A 23,719-nucleotide genomic window follows, 5' to 3' on the forward strand; every position below is an offset into this window, starting at 1 on the left:
TGACACATGAAACTGTTTCATGTGTCTCAGATGAAAAAACTATCAAATAAAATAAAAATTCAAATTGAATGAAATTCTATTCCATCCCTGTTACTGTTTATTTTCGTATTTTGAAATTATCTACTGAATGTAATATACATCAAATATTTCAAGCCTAAATGAGTGCATTGATATATACTAATACCCCATCAACCCGACTACAGTAGATACAGTGTAGTGTTATAAATATGAATTTAGAACACGCATTGATTGCGTGTTTGAATTCTATTACACTCCATTTACATATTATGCAATTATTTACTGAATGTAATATTAAGATTAAAGCAGGGCCAAGGGAAAAAACATGGACACAAAAGGGCAGACATGGACCGGGAACTCAGGGCAAGATGACGACAGACGAGCGGAACGTCCAAAACATTCAATGACACCACAAGGGACAAGAGACACACGTGTCTTAAATACACGGGGAAGGTGCAGGTGATGCAGGTGGAAACAATCATGGACACGGCAGAAAACAACAGGGATGACAGGACAAGGCAGGAAGTGAAGTTAAGGAACACCAGAGGCATGAAACTACAAAATAAAAACCCAAATCGTGACAATATGTCAATACTTCATCAACCTGACTAGAGTAGATACAGTTCAATTTAATATTGCAGCTATATATATAATATATTTTCAAGTCATATATATGCGGTAATACTCCATTAACCCGACTACAGTAGATATTGTGTTATGAAAATGAATTTCAAACACCCATTGATGACGTCATTGACCTCTGCTTTTCTGCAAACCTGATCGCTGCTTCTCGCTTAGTGACTGATGACGACACACACACAGTGCTCTCCTATTGGTCGATGCGAGCTGCGTTGTTTTTATTAACAGTACGATTCTAACCAGTTTTCTTTTATGTGTTTCTATCAAATCAGGTTATAAGTTATATGATGACCAGCTGAACGTATTCGTGTATACTTGTTGGTTTTATGTAGCTAGCTGGCTCTTTTAGCATTTATTTACAATAAATCAGCTTTTAAACCCTTTCACTTTCGAATTCATCGTCCCTTCCCAGGTAGTTATCCGTGACGCTTCTTCAGAGACTTTCGTCATTTCGTACAACTTAAAGAGCAGAATATAATCACAATATAGTCGAATACATAATGGCTCTTTTCCAAGTATCTGGTTTGAAGTCTTATGCTGAACTCCGTGAGCAGATTCTTCCAGCCAGACAGACGCATCTCTTCGACCGAACCAACCACTACAACTTCGGGACCAAAACGCAGGAATTTGCTGTCCCTCTGGGTGTAGACGTGAGTCTCATTTCACCGAGTTTTGCTACAAAATGAGAAGTCTGCATCGTATCAGGTGATCCTGATGCAACAAGCGTGACGCGTCAGACGCGCGGTGGTTCAACGTCTTTTACGCGTCTGTGGTCGCGTTCGCTTCTCCTGCAGCTTCAAATGATGCATTCATCTTACACGTTACTGTGGAATAACACACATATACACACACACTGCACCTACACGCGTGATTCCACCCACTGAGATCCTCTTTGCTTCTATTTCAGCCTTCAGGGTTTCTAGGAACCTGCAGCCGTGATGGTGGTGTGAGTATAGACCTGAACCACGGGACGACCACCCTGGCCTTCAAGTTCAGACATGGAGTCATTGTGGCTGTGGACTCCAGAGCCTCAGCAGGCCGTTACTTGGGTAGACACGTTTTATTTCTCATGCATCATATCACAGATGTGTGGAGCTTTGAAATGTAACACAGAGGAACACGGAACCATACGTAAGTAAGGTTCCGTGAGTAAATGAGGCAACAAGAGAAACTCTGAGCTCACAGAATGTCGTCTTTACACAAATGTGTCCCGCTCTGCAGCGTCCAACGACGTCAACAAGGTGATAGAGATCAACCCCCACCTGCTGGGCACCATGTCGGGCAGCGCTGCAGACTGCCAGTACTGGGAGAGACTCCTGGCCAAAGAATGCAGGTCCGTCTGCAGTGCTTTGAACATCAATCTGTCCATTCTGACATGTGATGCTCTGTGTGTCTGTGTATTGATACTAAAATGTGTTCCATGCAGAGGTGAGTAAAGCTCAAGACTTAACTGATCACTGACCTCACAAAAAAACTTTAATCTAAGTATCCAGAGCAAAAGATAACAACACACAAATGTGTAACGTGAAACGATGCAGTGGTGATATTTTGGACGGACATGCGTGTAAAATGAAAGGTGACAGGTCGACCCTGGAAACAACCCTGATTGATGTTTGATTTGTTTGGTGACTTGGTCCCTCCAGGCTGTACAGGCTGAGGAGCAACCACAGGATCTCTGTGGCTGCTGCCTCCAAGCTGCTGTGCAACATGATGCTGGGCTACAGAGGCATGGGCCTCTCTATGGGAAGCATGATCTGTGGATGGGACAAAGAGGTGAGCTGTGCCTTTGAGTCGCTGTGCCAAAACAAAGGAGAATCCTTTTTCTTCACTTCCTGTGAAGCAGAGCCTAGAAATAGAAACGTCCTCGCTGCACTAGAGGATTGTGAGGCTGTTTTCTGAGGCAGAATGTTTAACGTGGATGTTTTATGCTCCTGTTGCTTTATTTATATTCAAACGGCCTTCATCATTGTAGAAACTTTACAGTCACTTGTTAACATGTGAAGTAGCTCTAGTTCAACAGGCCCACGTTTAGTTTTGGACCTACGGCATCGAACCGGTTGGCTTTTCTTTGCCGGTTTGCATCCTTAATTTAACAAGTTACTGTGAGGAACTTTTCACTGGATATGATCAAATCAATACTGAATCCTCTGCATGACCTCCATCACTAAACCTGCCCAGCAAGTAAACAAAGGTGATCCAAACAGGGAGGAGGGTTGATGCTGTGGAAAAGGTTTGCATGGATTAACACATGTGACATGTGGGGACTGGAAGGGGCTCTCAGGGAGCAGAGCCACCGTGGACAGGTCCTATCACACAATGTTAGTGACAGTAAGAAGGAATCACTTACACACAAACAAATATCCACTACATGTCAGTATGACACGTGAATACAGAAACCACCTGCTGGCATGTGCCTCTAAATGCATCCATTAAAGTAGCCTATAACATCTGTAAGAAGGAGGAGAGAGCAGCTCATTTAAACCTTTAAAATATGACCCAAAATGACCATTTACTAAATCTAGTGTTGGTCAAATATCATCAGCAGCTTGTGTTCCGTGACTCAGGAACAGCTGCTGTGTCTGAGATGCTGATTTCCCAGCAGACCATCGGGTGTCTTTGTGTCTCCAGGGTCCCGGTCTGTACTACGTGGACGACCGAGGGACGCGTCTGTCCGGCCGCATGTTCTCCACCGGCTGTGGGAGCAGCTACGCCTACGGCGTGGTGGACAGCGGCTACAGGGAGGACATGGCGGTGGAGGAGGCGTACGAGCTGGGCCGCCGGGGCATCGCTCACGCCACACACAGGGACGCCTACTCTGGAGGGGCGGTCAACAGTGAGTACACGCTGGTTTACATCCACCAGCCAACAACACCCGTCCCACGTTGTCTCCGTCACTTCTCTTTGGTCCAGACTGGTGTCTCCACTATTGGACGGGTTGCCGGGACATTTCAGGACTAATTGTGTCCCTTTGGTGATCATGTGACCTTTCATGTGTCAACATCAAAGGGTCAAAATGTCAACTTGTCCTTTTGTTTACGACCAATTACCTCAAAACTAAGAACATTTGCACGTCATTTTTTTGCTCTTTGGAAACATGGAAATTGACGGACTTTCAAGCGAGAATAAGAAGATAAATAACAGTGATGATAATTAAATGAAATAACCAAAGGGGAATCCCTCAATCATTATTGATCAGTGAGGTCTGCAGCATTTTGCTCTTTAACTATAAATTAAACTACATCTATTCTTACATAAACTTTCCACAAAGGCCCTTTAATCATCTCTGTTCATTATTTGTTTTAACATCAGTTGGACAACAATTTACATTTATTTTCACTGCAAATTAAGTATTTCCTCGATTCTGTGTCAAGAGCATTTATGGGGCATTTTTGCTTGTAAAATATATTATGTACAACTGACTGAAGGTTTCAACCTAACATGCAAACAGCAACGATCCTCTGTGGTTCCTCAATGTTACAAAATAAATATACTGTAAGTTTCTGCTTTGAAATAAATCGTATAACATTTTGTGTTCAATGATAAAGTAGGAAATATAAGAAATATAATAAATAAACCTAATTAAACAAAAACAACCTCATGCCGATGAGTCGACCTAGAAACTGAAACGTGTTTGATGTCGTTCTCGTCTCACTCACAAGAGATGCATCAGAAATAAGGGAATAGAGTCATGCAATGTATGTAGTCATGGTCTGTGGCCACTGGAAACCTCTGTGTCCTTATGTGTGTGTGTGTGTGTGTGTGTGTGTGTGTGTGTGTGTGTGTGTCCAGTGTACCACATGCAGCAGGACGGCTGGATAAAGGTGTGTAAGGACGACGTATCCGAGTTGATCCACCGCTACAGGAAGGGAATGTTCTGAATGCTCAGCACTCTGAACACGACTGATGATGCGTTTCTTCCCAAAAGATTCTTTGTCCACTTTTCTAATAGTGATTTTGGAAATGATCCCACTGACGTCTCACAGCAGAGAAATGCTGTAGAAACGTTTCTTTCCTTACACATGAACCTGAACTCTACAGAACCAAACTGTCTCTAAGCTGCTGAGCTCATTGTTTGCTGTTTGTTCTTAGTGATGTAATGCAGGTTCTGTGTGTGTTGATCCTCACGTGCTTCTGTGTAGTAGTTTGTTCTTTGTTAACCAGACATGCTGTTAAAATACTTTCACCAAAACAACACACAGTCCCAAATAAAGCCTGTTGCTCAGCTCCCTGCTGTCCTGTAATGATTGACATGAACTCACCATGAGGACAAACGAGTCAGGTGGTCACATGTCGATGACAATGAAGATATTTAGATTAAAGGATTTTTATTCTTTCTTTTTCAGTTTTTCAGTCCTTTTACTGTCAACCACGTTATTTCTTTCAAAAAAATCCTCTTGTCCAAGTAACATAAATCATTTTTCAAATAAATATTAAAGCTATGAAAAATCATTTTAGATGCTTGGTGAGGTGGTGACATAATTTTTGTTTTATTATGGTGTGAAATGTGACTAAAACATCTTTCCAGAACTAAACCTGTTGGGTGAAATGTTCAAAGCTCTCGTGTTCCTGATAACTGGTGACAGTCTGACTATTAAATACATATTATTATTAAATGAACTGGGTCACATCACTTAAGGCAACTTGTACGTGTATATATTTAGGTTGATTACATATTTATAGTTTAATATATAACAGAACAATGACATCATTGTGGGAACGGCTGTGATGTCATCTGTTTCCATGCAGAACAACAACACATAGCTTTTGATAAATGAAGTATATCGGTCTGTATGAAAAAAGGTTAACCGCCTTAATCTTCACAGGTCTGTGAGGATGTTTCTTTTCTTTCACTTAAGTTCAACTTTAAAGGTCACAGAATTCCAGCAGTAATGAAATAAAGAATTTTGTTTCAACTCTGCTCCTACTCCTAGTGTTCTTTAATAAATGTCCTGTTACATTATTTATCATTTAGCTGACACTTACATTTTTAACCCATGTCTTTTTTTACATCCCGGTGAGTAATTACGGGTTATGTGTGTTGTACTTCGACATGGAGCAGCCGGGGCTCGTTCCGGTGCTCCCGCTCTACACATGCGCCACCGTCGACCCTCAATGCTGTTCAATGATTTTACACACGTGTTGATGAGGACGGTCTTAATCAATGCGTCTCATGTTTTCTTGTTTGATGAAAAGTAAAACCCTCTTCAGATATCTGTGAAGAATCACTGCTTTGCCCCTAAAATGTTCACTCTTCTTGCTCTTTTGTTGGACGTCTGCAGGTCAAAGACTCGTCCATTTATCCTCAGAGACAACAGAGAACACTGAACATTCAGATCATTGTAGATACTACGACCACAACATGTGCTGATAAGACGCAGGATTTACAAATGTTATTTTGTTACGATAAAATGATCTCAGGCGATGTGAGTCTTCCATTTGCAGCAACTCCCAGCATGCTTTAAACCAGTGAAGTGAAGAACACGACGTTTAGAGTCCAAAGGGAAACAACATGCATGTGATTGTGGCTGCAGTCACAGAGGGGAAGCACATGGAATCACAACAACACACAAACATCTGGAGCATTTATTGAACAGCAGGACAAAGGTACAAAAAGGGGAAATGGAGCAACTTCATTCCACCTTCATCTACAAAACAAGAAGTGATTCAGAGCATCACTGTTCAACTCCCACGAAACCAAGAAGGAAAACATCCCAAATTTTAATAATATGATACTTTAAAACTGATCAAAAGACATTATCAAACAATAAACTTACTGATTTATTCATAAAACCCTCAAATTATTATTTTCTTCAACCTGTTAAATTCAATCTACTGCAAAGAAAAATACAAGCAAACTATTTACACAATCAGAAAATAAATGTTGTTTTAATGTCCATATTTTGTGTGTGTGTGTGTGTGTGTGTGTGTGTGTGTTGGGGATGGACTCCCTCCCCGTCCACACAGAGAGCTGGAAGCCAGTTTCTCACCAGCATGAGACGCAGACAGACAACCAGGGGCCTGTTTCAATAAGGAGGTTCAACCAACTCTTTAAAACTTGAACTCTGAGTTGACTTACCCTGAGATGGGAAACTCTGAGTTTTCAGTTACAGAACAGCTGAAATGAGTTAGTTCAATCAACTCTGAGTTGACCTACTCTGAGTTAAGCGCGTGCACCACAACTATAAAAAGCCATTATCAATGGAGCGCAGATATTACGAGTCACCATGGCAACAGCGCCAGACAAAAAGAGGTCTTCATATTTTTCACCAGCAGAACTGGATGTGCTTATGCAAGCATATGGAGAGTACGAACATATATTTAAAAAAAAAAAGCAACACGGCTGCAGCGGCGAAGGACAGAGAGTTAGCTTGGGAGAAAATAGCTGCTCGAGTCAATGCGTAAGTTTACATTTGAATTACTGTTATACAGTGTTGTGTGTAATTAATTTCTATGTAATCTAAAAACTGTAATTTAATTCCGTAATTTAAGGTAAAATCTGATGTAATTGCATTAAATGCTGCATAAACTATAAAGTAATTCTGTATAAAACAATAGTGGATTTAACATCAAATTTTAAAAGATATATTTTTTCAAGAATAATTCATGCAATTGTATAATGTTTATTTGAAAGCATGAAAAGTGCAGTTTCTTGTCTCTCCTTGTATTGTTCAAGTGGTTGAGGTTGATGTGGGATTTAGAAAGTAATTAGTAATAAGTAGACCAATACTTTCTAGAGATAGTCATTATTACATTAATCTAATTACACTGTTGAAGAAGCCAGTTGTAGTTAGTAATATAAGTGACTTGCCCAACTGTTATAATATCAGAAGTGAAACTGGAAGAACAGTGTGTTATTCAACCTAATTTTAATTTTCATGTAGGTGCAATCCTGCAGGCATTAAAAGAACGTGGCAGCAGCTGAAAATGAAATATAAAAACATAATTCAATCAGGTTAGGCTTGAACATATCATGGTTGTAGTCTACCTGACTTTACAAACATTTGACATATAAATAACTAAATAGCATCCAGTGTCGATTTGATGCGCTCTGCGTGACTGAAATGTGCGCAATGAATGAATACCGAAAGAATGAATGAGGTGATTAAATACCACTTCCTCTTTAAAAAAGGGGAGGAGACGAAATAAACTCTGGGTTTCCCGAAGAAAACCTGCTCCCGACCAGGTTAGGTTCACAGAGTAAGTTGCCATGGTAACTGACTCTGAGTATAAGTTACCTCTCTTTCTGAAACAGGCTTGACTTACTCTGCTTTCTCAGGTTTAACATACCTCCCATTCTGAAACAGAAAACTCAGAGTTTCCCTCATTTCAGGGTTAACATACTCAGAGTTTTCACTTAACCTCCTTTCTGAAACAGGCCCCAGCTCACAGAGTGTGTGTCTGGATGTCGCTGATGTGTTTGCAGTGTTTCCTCAGTGATGGAACCCAACGTGTGTGTGTGTGTGTGTGTGTGTGTGTGTGTATTTACACGTTTGTTACCAACAATGATTCAACCCAAACAGCAGAAGTATCAAAGAGTAAATATGGTGGATTTGTTTGAGATGAACACACTAGTCTGTGAGCACTTTGATGCTTTCATTGATTTGAACGTCTCCTAAAATAATCATCCTTGTTTTATTTTATTTTAACCTTTTTATTAAAACCAAACTACCCAAATAATTAAATGTGACTATTGATGTTTCCTCACAGTTTCCAGATGTTCATCAACCCTGATTCAGACGTTTAAATAAAAGATGAATGAGCCATAAATTGACAGTTTATGGAGAAGAATGTGGAGCATCGCTTGTTGATCCAGAGCAATATTCACCCATAAACCTAAAGAGAGAAACAAATACATAAAAGAGAAAACTAAATCATTTACCACAAACTACTTTGACTCCATTTTGATGAACATGTGTTAGTGAGTTCCTAGAAGTTAATGTAAGAGCTTTGACTATCAGACTTTATCTGAGGAGCTGATGTGAAGCTTTCTGTGTCTTTCTCTTAATAATCTCACGTCTCACGGAACCAAACTGCACCTTTGTTGTAGAAAAAGTCAAAGACTTCTTTACATGAGAAGCTCCTTGTGCTCATACTGAGGGCAGCTTTGTGGAACAGCAGCTGTGAATAGTTCATGTCCACGTGGAGCTACTCACTGTGTGCAGGACGCCGACTTCAAGGTTTAGGATTCAGTTCCTCAGTGATGTCAGAGCCGTCAGTAGAAGAAGAAGAAGAAGAAGGCCGTTTGCTAAATTATATTTTCTGAAATAAAAAGCAAAGAGGATTTTAGTGTTTAGTGTTCTAACAGCTTCCTCCCAGCAGATACAATCTCAGTTTTTTAACTGATTTTTTCCACTTAAAGCTAAAATGACTTTCAACAACAGCCTGAAGGAACAATTAACTACGTTTAAGTGTCTCAAGTGCAAAACAATCACAGAATTGTCTAAAAGTAAAATGGCACTAAACAATAAATGCAGAATAAAAGCAAATATGGTTTTATAAGTGTGACTGGTGAAAGTTGTTTCAGTGTCTCATTCTGGATCAAAGCATCAACTCAAAGCCTAAAATCAAATGCTCCTCAACACTGTGTCTCTGATCGTCTCTCTCACCGTTCCTCTTTCTGTGAACCATGAATCCAACCACAGCAGCGATGATGGCGACAAGAACAACCACAGCGATGATGAAGGCGGAGGTGGAGGTGGAGCCAGCAGGCTTCTCTGTGGAGCACAAAACAATCAAAGAGTCTCAAGCTGAACAGATGAAGCAGGTCAGAAGAGAAGAAGATCCACTTATCCAGCAGACCTGAACACACACACCATGTGACGTCATTTCTTTATGCCGTCTGCACATGATGACTGAGACACATATTCAACCTCCTTCCTGAACTTTGCTCTGTGTGATTCACTGATGGATACATGTATTAATACACGTGTTTAATCATTCTGTCTACTCATCTTTAAGTGACCAGTAGTTGTGTGAATGCAGATTCTACAACGTCTGAATTGTGGTGACACGTTACAATAGTTCAGCACGGACTCAAATAAAGCTCTTACCTGGAATGAGTTTACAAAAGGATGAATAAACTTATTTACAGAGAAATGAACCAAATATTGACACATTTATATATTAATCTAGACCAGTAAACAGTGTTCATAACTCTCGCTGTGTTTAATTCTGATCCGAGTCTTAAAATGACTACAAATAAAAACTAGACTAGAAATGTAAGAAAACAAAACTTCCCAAATCTAAAACACACAAAGTGGACAAAGTGGATGTTTGCTTCCCTCCTTCACCGCTCCGGGTCTCAGACCTACCCGTGTTGGTCCTGGTCTTGTCCAGTTTGGTGACGATGTCCTCGTCCACACCAGACAGCTGGAACACACAGTCGTACCTCCTCCAGTCTTCAGCAGGGACGGAGGACAGTTTCAGGTCAACCCTCATCTGGAAGGTCCCGTCGTGGTTGGGGAGGATCTCTCCGAGGTCCACGTCCTCATGGAGCTCCTCTCCATCTTTCCTCCAGAAGAGGGCGGCTCTGTCGGGGTAGAAACCTGTAGCGTGGCAGCTGACTGGAGAGGAGGGAGTCTTCTGGAGGAGAGACACCGAGGGACGCTCTGGAGACAGAAGAGAGGGACAGGTTACATCTTTATTATTATCACTGATATTTAGTGTATTAATATCATTCATCTTTGATGTATTTAAAATGCCTCTTTAACACTCAACTATGTGTATTTAAGTTCACTAAAAGAATGAAATGTCTTTAAAGTTTCATTGATTAAAGAAGGGAGACAAACAGATGAAGAGGGGTGAGACGGATTGGAAGGGGAGGAGGACAGTGTGTGTAAGAGAGTAAAGAGACAGTGAGACGGACAGAAACACAGCAGAGACAAAGAGAGGATGGAGGGACAGAGTGGGGACAGGTGTGAGGGGGGAAGTGAGGGAGGGAGTGCAGTGAAGGAGAGAAGGAGGTGAGGGGGGAGAAATGTGGGAGACACAGTGGGTCTCTGTGTGTCTCTGACATGTTGCTATGAAACAACAGAAGGTTTATGAGCATCGTGTCCATGGAAGGACATCAGGTCATGTGATCCTACCGGTTCTCATCAGAGAGCTCCTCCCATAGATCAAGTGCTTCTTCAGCCCCTCAGGACACAAATGAGTCAGGTAGTTCTTGTTGTGTTCTTTCAGAGCTCTGTTATGATCCCACTTCTGTTTGATACGGACAGCCTGCTGTTTTGCAGCGATCCATTGCTCTGTCTGCAGGTCAAATGATATGAAGTCTTCTCCATCATAACCATCCTGAATATAACCCTTGTCCTTATTGGTCACATCATCCCATTCACAGCCGACCATCCTCTGGTAAATGTGGACACCTGAGAGAGAGAGAGAGAGAGAGAAACATATTTTCTTGATAAAAGACTTCAGTCATCATCTGATTATCAACATTCATGTTGATTCATTTTCTGTTCATCGACTAATTGATTCAATGTTTTAACACTAAATATCCTGAATGTTTGTTCTAAACTCACTGCAGTCCACTTTAGTTCATTAACTCTCATCTGTATCATACTCCAGATTTTGGGCTCAAACTAATTATTCTTGTCTTTGCAGATGATGTAATAACTATTTCTAATGAATCCATGAATTGTTCACACTGTAAAATGTCAGAGAGGCTGATGAAACCTTGGAAGTGCTTCTTCAGTGTGAACAACACTGAGCAGTATTTCATTCATCACCATTTCAAACAGACAAGAGGAAGAAGTCGTCTCAGTGAGGAACCTCAACTAGAACATGTTGGACGTCATCTGATAAAACCTGGAATGAAATACTGAAGCATCGACTCCCTGAGCTCAAGTAAAGCTCATCTAATCTAAGCTGGAGTTCTAATCAGGATGAGAGGAAATCTTCTTCTTCCTGAACAACATGGAAAAGTATTCATTGTGTTTATATACTTATATTTAGGAACTGGAAGCAGAAAATGTTTCAGTCAAGAAAAGATCTCAGACTGTTTAATTTACTGTGTGTGTGTGTGTGTGTGTGTGTGTGTGTGTGTGTGTGTGTGTGTGTGTGTGTGTGTGTGTGTGTGTGTGTGTTTATGTACTAATAACATAAAGGATGCAAATACAAACAAAAAGTGTGAAACATAAACAAACCTCCAGTTTGGTGGAAGCGTTGTTTTGCTATTTCAATGTTGCCTTTGAAGGCCTGCTGGGTGTCCATAGCGAGCTCAGTCTCCCTCTTCCAGTACTGAGGATCGTCCTCTCTGAGTCTGCTCATCCAGTCCTGTCTGGGTTCTGCTCTCTTGGTGTCACTGTCATAGTGAAACATCTCAACTTCATCCAGCAGCCCAACAGCCACAAACTCTGGGAAGTTTGGGAGTCCAGAGGACGCAGTGAGGAAAAGCTTCATTGAGTGAGTCACTGGAACCAAAAAGGAATCATCATCAGTTCTGATGTCACACTTTAATTAATCAATAATTATGATGTTTTCCTGCAAACTGAATTAAAAAGAAACACAAAACATCAAAGACACCCTGATAACATCTGCTGTGTTTAACAACTCAATAAATACAGAAAATGTTTTTAAAAGCTGAATCATCATAAACATTATATTCTTAAATGAAATATCAAATAAGTCACATATTCAGATCATCATGTGTGTTTCTGACTTTCACGCATAGAAATCAGATGGTAAAAACAGATTTCTTATTATTTTTGAACTTTGAGTTTCTTGAAGTGAAGTGGAAGCACAAACGAGTTCAAAGGTCATTTATTTGATCTTTTAATTGCTGTTTACAGGTTTTATATTCAAATAACAATTTATTCATTCTGTTCTCTTTTTTTGATTCAACCGTCAAGAAACAACAAACTAATCTGATCAGCTTCTCGTGTATCTCTATATCTATGTAACTGTAAAATATCTTCATGAAAACCTAAAGTATGAACAAATGGACACAGATTTATATTTAAGAAGCGTCTCCTCAGTGATATCTGACTGACTCTGACATCCCTTATTTCACTGGTCACTCCCTTCACACAATTTTCTTTTTTTATTCTATATCCTAAGAGCCTATAGCCTTCAACTTTATACTGCCAAGTTGAATTGTAAATTTGTAAACTAAACATGCCATGTTATGTGTCTTGTTGTCCATTGACTCATTGTCTTACTGTCCATTGTTATGCACCAAACGCCGTGTCAAATTCCTTGTATGTCTTAACATATTTTGGCAATAAATGTTCCTAATCTATCGGTATCAGGTGGATAGAATCCAAGAAGATTAGAATATTATTAAAAGTATCAGCACAGTAAAATGTCTGCAGGTGTTTGAGAGTTTTTGTCCTGTGTCTGAATTCATATTTATGAGTTTTTATTTCAGCACTGGTTTTGTAAATCTGTCCAAGAATAAATATATTTCCTGTTAATACATCAAATACTGCAGAGAGATGTTGGACGTTTGAGGCTGATTCTGATTAATATAGTCTGAATATTAAATATTTCAGCTGATAGTATTTTTAATATAAACACATGACCTAAACTCACTTTAATTCAGATTGATAAATTGTTGTTTTTAGTAAACGAGATACAAACTAAGAGTTTAAAATCAACTTTTGCTCTTCCGGTTTATTAAAGAGCTCAGACTGAGTTTGACATTTCTTCACTTGTCTTTCTTCTCACTCATCAGACAACATGTAAACACCAATATATCTGCAATAAGATAATATCTACAAGTAATATTGATGACTGATTCATCAGCATCAGTGTGACGTCATCAGTGATCTGCCGCGCTACGTCATGCTGCCATGTCCGCTTCAAGAGCGATCCGTCCGTTTAATGTCCCGAAGACAGAGACAGCAGAGTGAGACAAACACGCTTCTGTCCTTCACACAAACTCACGAGAGGAAACACGCGCGCACTTTGACAACAATCAGGCCTCTCTAGTGTCACGCGTTGAGCGCACTTCCGCCACACATCAAATATTTCCGCGTTGGTCTCTGTTCAACTTCCCTGTCGGCCGTATCGTAGACATATATAAATGTCTAATATGGTCACCCCCCACCAAACCTCACTCCAAGGTTTTTGAAAAGTTGAGAGCTCTGACATGTGTTACTTTTTACAACTTTGTCTGTCGTCATCGAGAGAGTCCTGAGCTAAACATCAGAGACATCAGAGACACTTCAGCTGATGTCTGCGGCCTATGAAGACACGAAGCGTCTCTTCTTCTACAATCAAACACCTCATTAAACAAAGCGTCAACTCACGTGCTGCAGCGCCGTGAAGGCTCATCATCAGGAGAGACAGAACCGAGATCTCCGCCCCGACAAGTCGCATTTTAACGTCCGCTTGTTTCACCGGGAAGGAGAGAAGGTTTCACGGTCCGATCTGTTCAAGGATCAAAGCCTACTGAGGGAGAAGAGGGAGGACCGCTGACTTCAATGCGCTTCTACAGCTCGATTCTGACCAATCACAATCCAGCATTTGCTCAACGTCATCAGTAACTAGGTGGAATCAAAGAAAACAGGTTGTTGTAGGAAGAGAACACTGAATTCAGACTGAACACACAACAAGAGAGATGCGGCACACAATCCTTATTCACATATTATTTACATACATAAAAAACCACAATCATATGACTTCTTCTAAAACATGTTAGTTTTCTATAAATTATAATAAATTATGACACAAGTGTGTTTCAGTGTCTTCTCTTGTCGTCTTTCAGCTTCCTCCTTTTCATGATTTAATTCATTTACACCAAACTAGAGTCGATGGCAGAATAAGCGGTTCAGTATTACCAAAGAAGATTTGGAAAATTCTTCCTGGGTGGAACCAACAAACTGAGCTCTGCTGCTCCTCACAAGTACATGTTCTAAATATTCAGAGATACTTTGTAAAGCTCCTGAAACACCGTGTAGTCCACCAGGGACGTATGAGGCCGCTGGGTTTCGTTTTGGTGTCTAGTGTGTGACACACAGTTCTGCCACGATGTGCATGTTATGACAACTAGATCTCTGCCGGAAGCTTCTTGCACGCCTCGCTTTGCCACATTCCTCTGGAAACAAAGAAGATACTTTCTGTGGATAAATAATCAAACATGAGCTGTAATAAGGTGTCCAGCTGCCTCTAAACCTACAACACATTCACTTCCTCCAGACTGCAGACTCAGATCTCGCTGTGTGTCTATTCCTATTGTACACAATACACTAATTGATTCTAACTTTCCTATAACAATAATAATAATAATCACGTGATATTATGTCCATAAATGAAACCAATAAGGTCACATAAGGACACATAATGCTGGTGACCTGGTTCATTATTTTGTGGTAAAGGGCGCCATCTAGCGGCAGAGCTCAATACATTGTTATTGTCCACCTCAAACTGTTTCTTTCTTTTATAAAAACTGCTGATCGTTGCTCTGTCGTTGAGTTTGGTCGATTTTATTTTCAGTCCGAACTTTACCTTTAATATCGCTGGGCGTTGATAGTGGTTTTTTTATTTTGAAATCATGACCGGAAACATATATTATTTATTTCTAGCTTGCAGGTGAAAGTGAAACTAAAATATCACACTTCGTTTGTGTAGCAGCGTTGTCAGACGGCAAAAAGAAGACAGAAGCATGATGAACATCTCTACAATCTACACGCTGTGCCTGGTAGCAGCGGTCTGCTGCGGTGAAGGTGACGTCACGTTAACAGGCTCTCTGGAGTCTTTTATTCAAATGTCTCTCTGCTGTTCTCACTCCAAACACCTTCATTACAAGTGTAACTTTAACTATGCATCTAAAATAGAGTTATATGTCATTATCCATCGGGTTCTTCATGTACCGAACTAAGCACGACATACATTCACATGATATAATGAGTTAAGCCATTTCCTGTTCATTGCAAATTGTTAACTTTAACATAAGTCTTGTTAAATGAAGGTTCATACAAGGGAATCTGGTGTGACGCGTTCAGGGCATCAGCGCCCCCTCGTGGCTGGAAATGTTACCGCGCAGCATCGAGAGGGGAGAGAGATAATCAATACACCGAGATCACTTTAAAGAGTACACAGCTACACAGTTCCAGTGATAATAATATTAATAATCACATCCTTCAGTGTAATGTGATGATATTGCTGTTCCTGATACCGATCCTTTCTTGTGAATGGTCCACAGCCTGCAGCAGCTGTCCCGTGTTGGAGTGCTGGTTTGTGCAGGAGAAGACGGGTCGAGGAGGAGGTCTCGCTGCAGCTACGACCCTGGAGAAATCCCTTCTGCACATCCAAACCGACCCCCACCCTGCAGAGAGCCAGCAGGCTCCATCCGACATCCACCCCGACAGAGTTTACCTCATCACCGGTCAGTTCGGGTGACACGCAGAGCAGCATGTGTGTACATGTGGGAGAGAGAGTGTGTGTGTCTGTGTGTAGTTATCTGTTAACCTTCAAAGTCAATCGGAGAGCGTTAAATAGTTATGCTACACAAACGCACCGATCATGTGTCTTTGTGGATAGAAGATACCTTTCTTGTTTAATATCCCATCAATATTTGGATATATAGTCCAATGTTGCTTAATTACACCATTCTTTTCCTCCAGGCTTGAACTTGAATTTCTCAGCCAGGAATTTGGTAAATCATTAAGAAGGAATCAGAAAAGGAAAAAACTATCAGTACACATTTTTTAAGCAGGCGTAGTATTAATCTCCCTCTTTAGATTCTCTGTTTTTATAAAGTAGCAATAGTTTGAGTATCTGTAAACCTGCTGTTAACCACAACGACCTCCTCAGACCCAGCCGGCACTCTCTGCCACCGCTCTCTCAACCCTCCCAGAGGCTCGGTGGAGAAGCCTCAGTGTGAGATCAACCCCTTCCTGCCGCAGCCCTCCACCCTCAAGTGGGCATCTCCACTCACAGACTCCGCCTCCAGCCCCATCTACCTGCAGGCCGATTGGTTCTCCACTGCCCTCCAGGGCCTCAACGGACAGCTGGCCGTCTCCACCATCACTCGTGCTCCCACGGCAACCAAAGAGCACCGAGGTAACGACTCATGACCCAGGAGACGAGTCCAAAAGACCATTTCTGTTCCACACTCAAAATGTAATCGACTCTTTGTCTCCTCAGTGGTCCTGAGTGTGACCACTACAACCGTCTCCGTGCAGTCCAGACTCGGGGGGCCAGTGCTGCTGGATTGCGGCCTCTGGGCCGACCCCTCGTCGCCTCTCTCCGGGTCGGGTTTCGCCGTAGAGTGGCGCTACCAGTTCAGAGGGGACGGCCGCTTGGTTCTGGCCTACGACGGCAAAACGGACCGCCTGGCCGACGTCCAAGAGGAGGGGGCCACGCTGGACTATGAGGGCCTGCACCAGAGAGGGAATGCGTCGCTGATCCTGCGGGAGGCTAAAGTGCGTCACTCGGGGCTGTATATCTGCACGGTGTATCTGCCCTACCTCGTGGCTCAGGTGACGATGGAGCTCCAGGTCGTCGGTGAGGGAAACTGCTGTTGGATAAAGACATTTTTCATTTGGAAATGAAGAGTTCAGAAGCTGCTGAAGAACCGAGATTCCATCGGACCACATTGTGATCAACGTTCTCTCACTGTCTCTTTTTGTCTTTGCTCCTCTGCTCTTTTCCCTCTTTTACCCAGAACCTCCGTCCCTCTCCATCCACCCGTCCCCTCTGCCCCTCGCAGTCCCCGGCCAGTCTTTCACGGTCCAGTGTGAGGCGTCCGGCTTCGCCCCCCTCGCCCTGGAGCTGAGCTGGGAGTTGAAAGGCACCGATGGGAAGTCCAGGCCTCTGGGGTCGGGCAGCCTAACGGGACACCGGCAGGCCTGGGACGGAACCTACAGCCAGAGCACCCGGCTGGAGCTCGACTCCGCCGAGCTGGACCTGGGCCGAGGGGGGGAGGTCACCTGTGTGTCCGTCCATCTCGGGGGCACACGGCGGGCCAGCGTGACCCTCAACGTCATTGGTAATGCTGAAGAATGTACTGAGTCATTCGTTAAGCTTGTTTAGTGGACTTTGTTTAATAAAAAGAGGCCAGGTGGGGATTTTTCTGTTGGTTGAATTAGAAAAGGAACGTAAGTGAATGTAAAACTTGCAGAAACATTTCAACACATCTGCTATATGCGATGGAATATAAAATAAATGACTTGAATCAAGCTCAACCACTAAGATGGACGTCAACGTGCAGGACGTATTTAAGGCTTGAACTCGTCTCTCGTCCTGTCAGGGTTCAGCTCCCCGTCCATCGAGGACTCCATGGCAATGGTCGGTGTAGCGCTGGTGCTCTACGGTCTCATCAAGTTTGTCTCTTGGACCGTCACCAGCTCAGGTAACAAAGGACGCCGACAGAAAGCCACGTAATGAGCTAATAATTGATTGACCCATTTATTTATTTGAAACTACCAGACAGGTTGATTCTGTCTCAGCATTTTTCATTTAATAAGATTGATGAAGATGTTTTTAATCCATTTGTGTCTTTTCACTGCACACAGGCTCAGATGAGGCTGGTCAACGAGAAAAGGTAATGATACTTTTTAAACTATTAACTAATCACAAATGTATCATTCTGGATGCTTCCACACAGACCACTGGTCCACTCATACGCTTTTATAACCCTGGAACCTCGTAGTTGTTTTGTACGTCTCAGTTCAATAACGACTTCTACTGCTTCCACTTACAGAAGGACAAGTAAAGAAGACTGAAGTCCACTGCTGGGACGTGTGAAACAGAACCAACCGAGCCGCCTGTTTTTGGTTCTACTAAGGCATCAGTGAGGAAGGCTTCGGCTCAGTCCAAGAATGTTTTTTGTTTCTTATTATTGTTGTTTCTTGTTATGTCTTTCACTTTAAAGCAATACAGCTGTTTATATCATATCGGCCTCCCACTGTTACTGCCTAATGAAACATGTTAATCCTTCTATATGATTCTCCTTTATATATAAGAGACAAAACTAAAATGAAATATTTTGTAAATAATATGAGACCAAAAAATTCATATTAGACCAAACTGTCAAAACCCACAAAGAGAATCCTCTTTTTGTAAATATTGAAAAGGGAATATATGTATATTGTGGCATTGTTGTTTGTGGTTTGTGTATTGATCTCATTATGTATCTGAAAGAATGATGCTTCTGGGGTATTATACTATCAAACTTATAAAGTTTTGAGCAAATGATATAAACAGAGCAAATATTTCTACCACACAGAAATTCTAAACTTGTGTTTTCAAATTGCGCAGTGAACCCCGTCTCTCGCCCGAAGTTGCCTGGAATAGACTCCAGCCCTGTGACCCTGTGTGCAGGATAAGCGATTTGACAATGAATGGATGGAGATATATATCTATATATATATTAGGGATGGGAAGATTCACCGGTTCGCATCGATGCATCGGCGTAAAAGCTCACGATGCGATGACCCGGATCAGAAAAGTGTGCACCGGATACCTTGTGGGATGAATCGCGGTGCATCGTTTCTAACATTTTTGCATCGCTATAATCCGATGTATGTATACAGATTCGTGTGTAGGCGAACACCACTCCTCTCTAACTGTTTCTAAGCGCGCTCATCTCCACTGCTGCCAGTGGCCGAATCTCGTGAGGTCTCGCGCGAGTTGGAGGAGAGCGCGTGGGAGAGCGTTACCATGGCGGATGGAGAGTTAGACGTCCCGAAAACTTGCAATAAATCCAAGGTTTGGCAACACTTTGGATTTCCAAAGAAAGATGGTAAATTGGATAAATCCCATGTCATCTGTAAAATATGTCGAGCTGCCATAAAGTACCGGCAGCACAGCTAATTTAGGGACGCACCTGAAGAGGCGACACGGTGAGACGTCTGCCTCCTCCTCGGATTCAGGGACGCTACAGTGGCTCTACCAGTACAGTTTGTGTCACATTAAGAGAACACTTACACACACACACATATACACATACATGTTATCTTGTCATAGACCTTGTTTATTATGTGTTGTCTGACAAATAAATAAATCATTATGTACCATATTAAATTGCATAGAATTATATTATTTTGCATCGCATCTCGTTGAATCGCATCGTGTTGAATCGTATCGTATCGCATTAGTAGCTTTTATGTATCTTTAATGTATCGGATCGTTGGCAGTGCATCGAGATGTGTATCGCATCGTCCTCAGCGATGGAGATGCACATCCCTAATATACACACACACACACACACACACACACACACACACACACACACACACACACACACACACACACACACACACACACTTTTTGAAGACAAGAGTTATTGTCCCATTTATCCACAAGAGGGCGTAAACCTTTAGGTGAGCATCACCTGTTTATCAGCAGTAAACAAAAGCTCACATTCACTAGGCTTTTGAGCACTTTTTAATAACACCCCAGGTATATGAAGTTTTTTGAAACAGTATTTTTTTCCTATCTTTATAAATCTATAGTGAAATGTAATTTGTTTGCGTAGCTGTTTTTTAGTCTGCTGGTGTAGTTGCTATTTCGACACTACAGCACTGCCTGCTTATGTTGCCGAAATGTAGTGAATATAACCTTTTATCATACAGGGTTTTTTAATTGTATTTGTTTAATTAAACTTTTTTTTCATAAAGCTCCAACTAAATCTAATAGATTGTAATAGAAGTATTTGAATTTGATTCATATGTTATAGCCTACAAAATTAGCCATTAAATTATACCATACTAATTACTATTTCAAAATTGCAAAGCGTTGATCAAAGTTTCTCACACACTGAGAAACTTTGATCTCAAAACTGTTACTCTTTGCATTTGTATTCATCGCCACAGATATTAGCAAAATAACAAGAGACCCAGTAGTGCTGCCTCTTTATTACAACAATGCTAGAATACAACACAGATTCCTCGTCTGCAGGCGTAATACACCATCTACATTATTTGTCCAAGCTGATAAAATAAATACTTGACCAGTTGCGGTTAATAGTTTTTCATTAATTCTAAATGGAGTGTAATATCATAGTCACTTTTAAAACATTCTCACACTATGGAACCATTGATGCTGTTAAGTTGTCTGTTTCTGAACCTTGATCAGAAGAACACTCAACATGCAGCACCATGTACAGGATAACTGCAGCGTGCAACATGGCAATGGGGCCTTGAAGCCAAGAGGAGTACGGTCAGTTTGGTTAAAACAGGAGCTTTATTGTGTGTTATAAGAAAGTGGAATCCATAACATCCCAATGCAAGATAACTTGTTACAAATTGATGGTTTGTCTGACAATATGTTATTCTTGTTAATTGGTGTCTAAATCATTACTACCAGTAGACTTGTAATGTTGCTCAGTGTCTCCCTCCAACGCTTCCTCAAGGACACTTGAGGACTGCAGAAAATTAGTATCAAATTACCAACCCTCTAAGGAGAACACTATTGTGCCAAAGTCTGTAGTTGACCTTTGGAAAGAAATCATAAACTACCCATCTCCGTATTATGAATAATCTCATAGTCTCTGAAATCCAATCGTATTTGTATAATTTATGTGTCGATATCAGGCAGAATCTCTGCTTCTGGAGAACACACCAAACAAAAGGTACACAGCGTTCATTTTAATCGTGGGTGAGCATGCATATGTGCAACATCCCTAAATTGACTGTGACAATGCTGGCTAACTGCGTATTGCACCTCAAGTTGACATCACTGTGATCACAGAATGTGGTAGCAGTTCATTCAAAGACCTCATTTTCTCCTCAGTGCTGAAGACAGAAAGAAAAGTAGTGGTAAGAAATGTTGAAATCATTGCAGTACAAAACCAAGACGCAATTACTGAGATTATTTACAGCACATTTATTTCTGCATTAAAAAACAAAGAGATTATTTTCTTTCACCCACTAGTAATATTATATATTTTAGTCAAGAGTACTAGACTTAAAGCAAAACTGTTTTTACGGACTTATCTGTTCAAACGCAACACTTGATGGCAGAAATCATTCAGCGCATTCACAAAACATCAGAATTTGATTCATGCATCGCATTCATGCACAGTAATAACAATGGACGTGAAAAAACACCATATAGATGAATCTAGTGATTCTTTAATAAAATAACTTTTTAAACAATTAGAAACTGTTTACAGAATGATATTGTCATGAACCGGGTCCCTTCCTCTTTTTCCTTTCCACCCCTTTCGTGTAATTTACACACACTCGCACCCCCTCCTTCACTCACACACACACACACACACACACACACACACACACACACACACACACACACACACACACACACACACACACACACACACACACACACACACACACACTTAATTACACCTGCTCCTTCATTCCCAGCTGCTTCTCATTCTCTCATCTCCTCATCCTCTCTTCCCCTCACCTGTTCCTGCTTCCTCTAATTAGACGCTCTATTTCTAGTGCTGAACTATTTGTGTCCCGTTGCTAACCTCTGCTTTACCCCTGCCCCCCAAACAGAGACCCTAGACGTGCCTTTTGAACCCCCGACACAGGTGGAGCCGGGATGGCTGGTGGCCCAAAGGGGTATTTCTCTCCTTGCCATCGCAGCCGCTAAACCTATAGGCGAGCTGCATGCCCTGTGGGGAGCAAATCCTATGTGAGGGTTCCTCAGATGGCTCTGGCATCACTCTGTGGCCTGAGGCAGCGCCCCTTCCAACGGTGCGAACAAGCTCACGCATCAACCAGCCTATTTAGCCTACACAGTTGACCCCCGTCCCTCCAGCAGGAGAGGCGAGGTCAGGGCTACCATGCCACGTACGGGCCCTCAGAACTTGTTTAGAAGTTCCCGCTTGATAACAGCGGTTTGGAACCGGTACTGAGGGCTGTGCTCTCTCAAAGCAGCGCCCATCCTACTGGGTTTCAGAGGCCATTGCCTAGACATACAAGGCGAGCAACCAAGCTCAGCCATTGAGAATGCAGCGACACTCTACCAGGAGTGTCTCCTCATCATGGACGGTCCTGAGAGGAACGCCTATGACGGATATACATGTATGTGCTGCGGCCTTAAAGGCAGCACACTGACAGAACACTACAGAGTGAACGTTGTCACCCCCTCACCCGCTGGGGAGGGTTCTTTGGCCCAGTTCCTCTGCCTGAGCAATACGTATGTATGTAATCCTTGTGACTCAGTTGGTATAAGTCATCCAGTGTGAAGCGCTGCCTCTGGAAGGTCAGTAAGGAGGAAATAGTAGGAAAGTTCCGTGTGTAACTACGGTTCTATGAATCCTGGATGACAGAGTTCTTAGTCACTCGGAATCCCGTGAGCTCGCAAGAAGATTCGGTAGGACTGATCTCAGGATGACACCGGTACTTATACGAGACGGGAGGTCAATCGGGGTCACAGGTGACTTTGTTGGTATAAAGACTCGACCTGCGCATGCGCGAGACAGAAGATGATCCAGTGTGAAGCACTGCCTCTGGCGGTCAGTGAGGATGAAATAGAACCGTAGTTACATTCGTAACTTAAAATGATCATCAAGCCTGCTGGTGTGATATAACGTTGGAAAATTATTATCAGTGGATTTAAAATAGTACAATTGGAAAAATGCGTATTAGAAGAATCCATGTACATATTTTAAAAGACTGTAATGGCTGTGATGTTTCTATTTTTTCGTTTTTAGGTCTGCAGGGATGTCACGGTGTGGTTCACTTCCTGTCTTATTTTGTAGTTTTCTGCCACTCGTGTCCCTGGGTAACTTCACTTCCTGCCTTGTCTCGTCATCCCCTGTGTTCCTCTAATAGTTTCCACCTGTGTCCAATCACCTGCACCTCCCTTGTGTATTTAAGCAGTGTGTCTCCTGTGTCACTTGTCGCGTCATTGTCTTTCGTCTCACATGTTGCCTGCTGGTTTTCCTCCCGGTTCCTGCGTTTTGACTATTAAAGTCTTTTGTTTCCCGCAAGTCTGCGTCTGAGTCCTGCCTTCCCTCAACCCTGACAGAATGACGCGACCAAAGAAGGGCTCAGCAGACCCACTGCCAGACTACGGTCCGGACTACCTGGACGTAAGGAGTCCCTTCTGGCAGCGGAAAACAAACTGTGTTTTTGGTCCCAGGAGCTATCAGCTCGCCTGCCTCGAGCTCAGGGACCTCCTTAACCCTAGGAGGAGC

General features: G+C 42.0%; 3 protein-coding genes across 3 annotated transcripts; 2 read left to right on the forward strand and 1 right to left on the reverse strand.

The window, feature by feature from the left end:
- Positions 1–725: 725 nt before the first annotated feature.
- Positions 726–4,881, forward strand: LOC120825992 (proteasome subunit beta type-8-like). Its single transcript, XM_040187897.2, has 6 exons — positions 726–1,307; positions 1,565–1,706; positions 1,879–1,990; positions 2,301–2,430; positions 3,286–3,490; positions 4,447–4,881. The coding sequence occupies exons 1-6, from the start codon at positions 1,158–1,160 to the stop codon at positions 4,533–4,535; spliced, it is 828 nt and encodes a 275-aa protein (XP_040043831.2). The 5' UTR covers positions 726–1,157; the 3' UTR covers positions 4,536–4,881.
- A 1,345-nt stretch (positions 4,882–6,226) lies between these two features.
- On the reverse strand, positions 6,227–14,067 carry LOC120825980 (major histocompatibility complex class I-related protein 1). The gene is made up of 7 exons (XM_078080711.1): positions 13,908–14,067; positions 11,802–12,068; positions 10,743–11,021; positions 9,969–10,265; positions 9,264–9,371; positions 8,811–8,916; positions 6,227–8,490 (listed from the first exon to the last, which is right to left on the reverse strand). The coding sequence occupies exons 1-6, from the start codon at positions 13,975–13,977 to the stop codon at positions 8,903–8,905; spliced, it is 1,035 nt and encodes a 344-aa protein (XP_077936837.1). The 5' UTR covers positions 13,978–14,067; the 3' UTR covers positions 6,227–8,490; positions 8,811–8,902.
- Positions 14,068–15,163: 1,096 nt separating this feature from the next.
- LOC120825982 (tapasin-like) lies at positions 15,164–18,832 on the forward strand. The gene is made up of 8 exons (XM_040187884.2): positions 15,164–15,323; positions 15,803–15,985; positions 16,414–16,662; positions 16,747–17,106; positions 17,267–17,590; positions 17,852–17,953; positions 18,117–18,145; positions 18,305–18,832. Exons 1-8 carry the CDS (start codon positions 15,263–15,265, stop codon positions 18,314–18,316), a joined length of 1,320 nt encoding a protein of 439 aa, XP_040043818.2. The 5' UTR covers positions 15,164–15,262; the 3' UTR covers positions 18,317–18,832.
- Positions 18,833–23,719: the final 4,887 nt, after the last annotated feature.

Source organism: Gasterosteus aculeatus, chromosome 10 (genome assembly GCF_964276395.1).
Source record: "Gasterosteus aculeatus chromosome 10, fGasAcu3.hap1.1, whole genome shotgun sequence".
NCBI lineage: Eukaryota > Metazoa > Chordata > Actinopteri > Perciformes > Gasterosteidae > Gasterosteus > Gasterosteus aculeatus.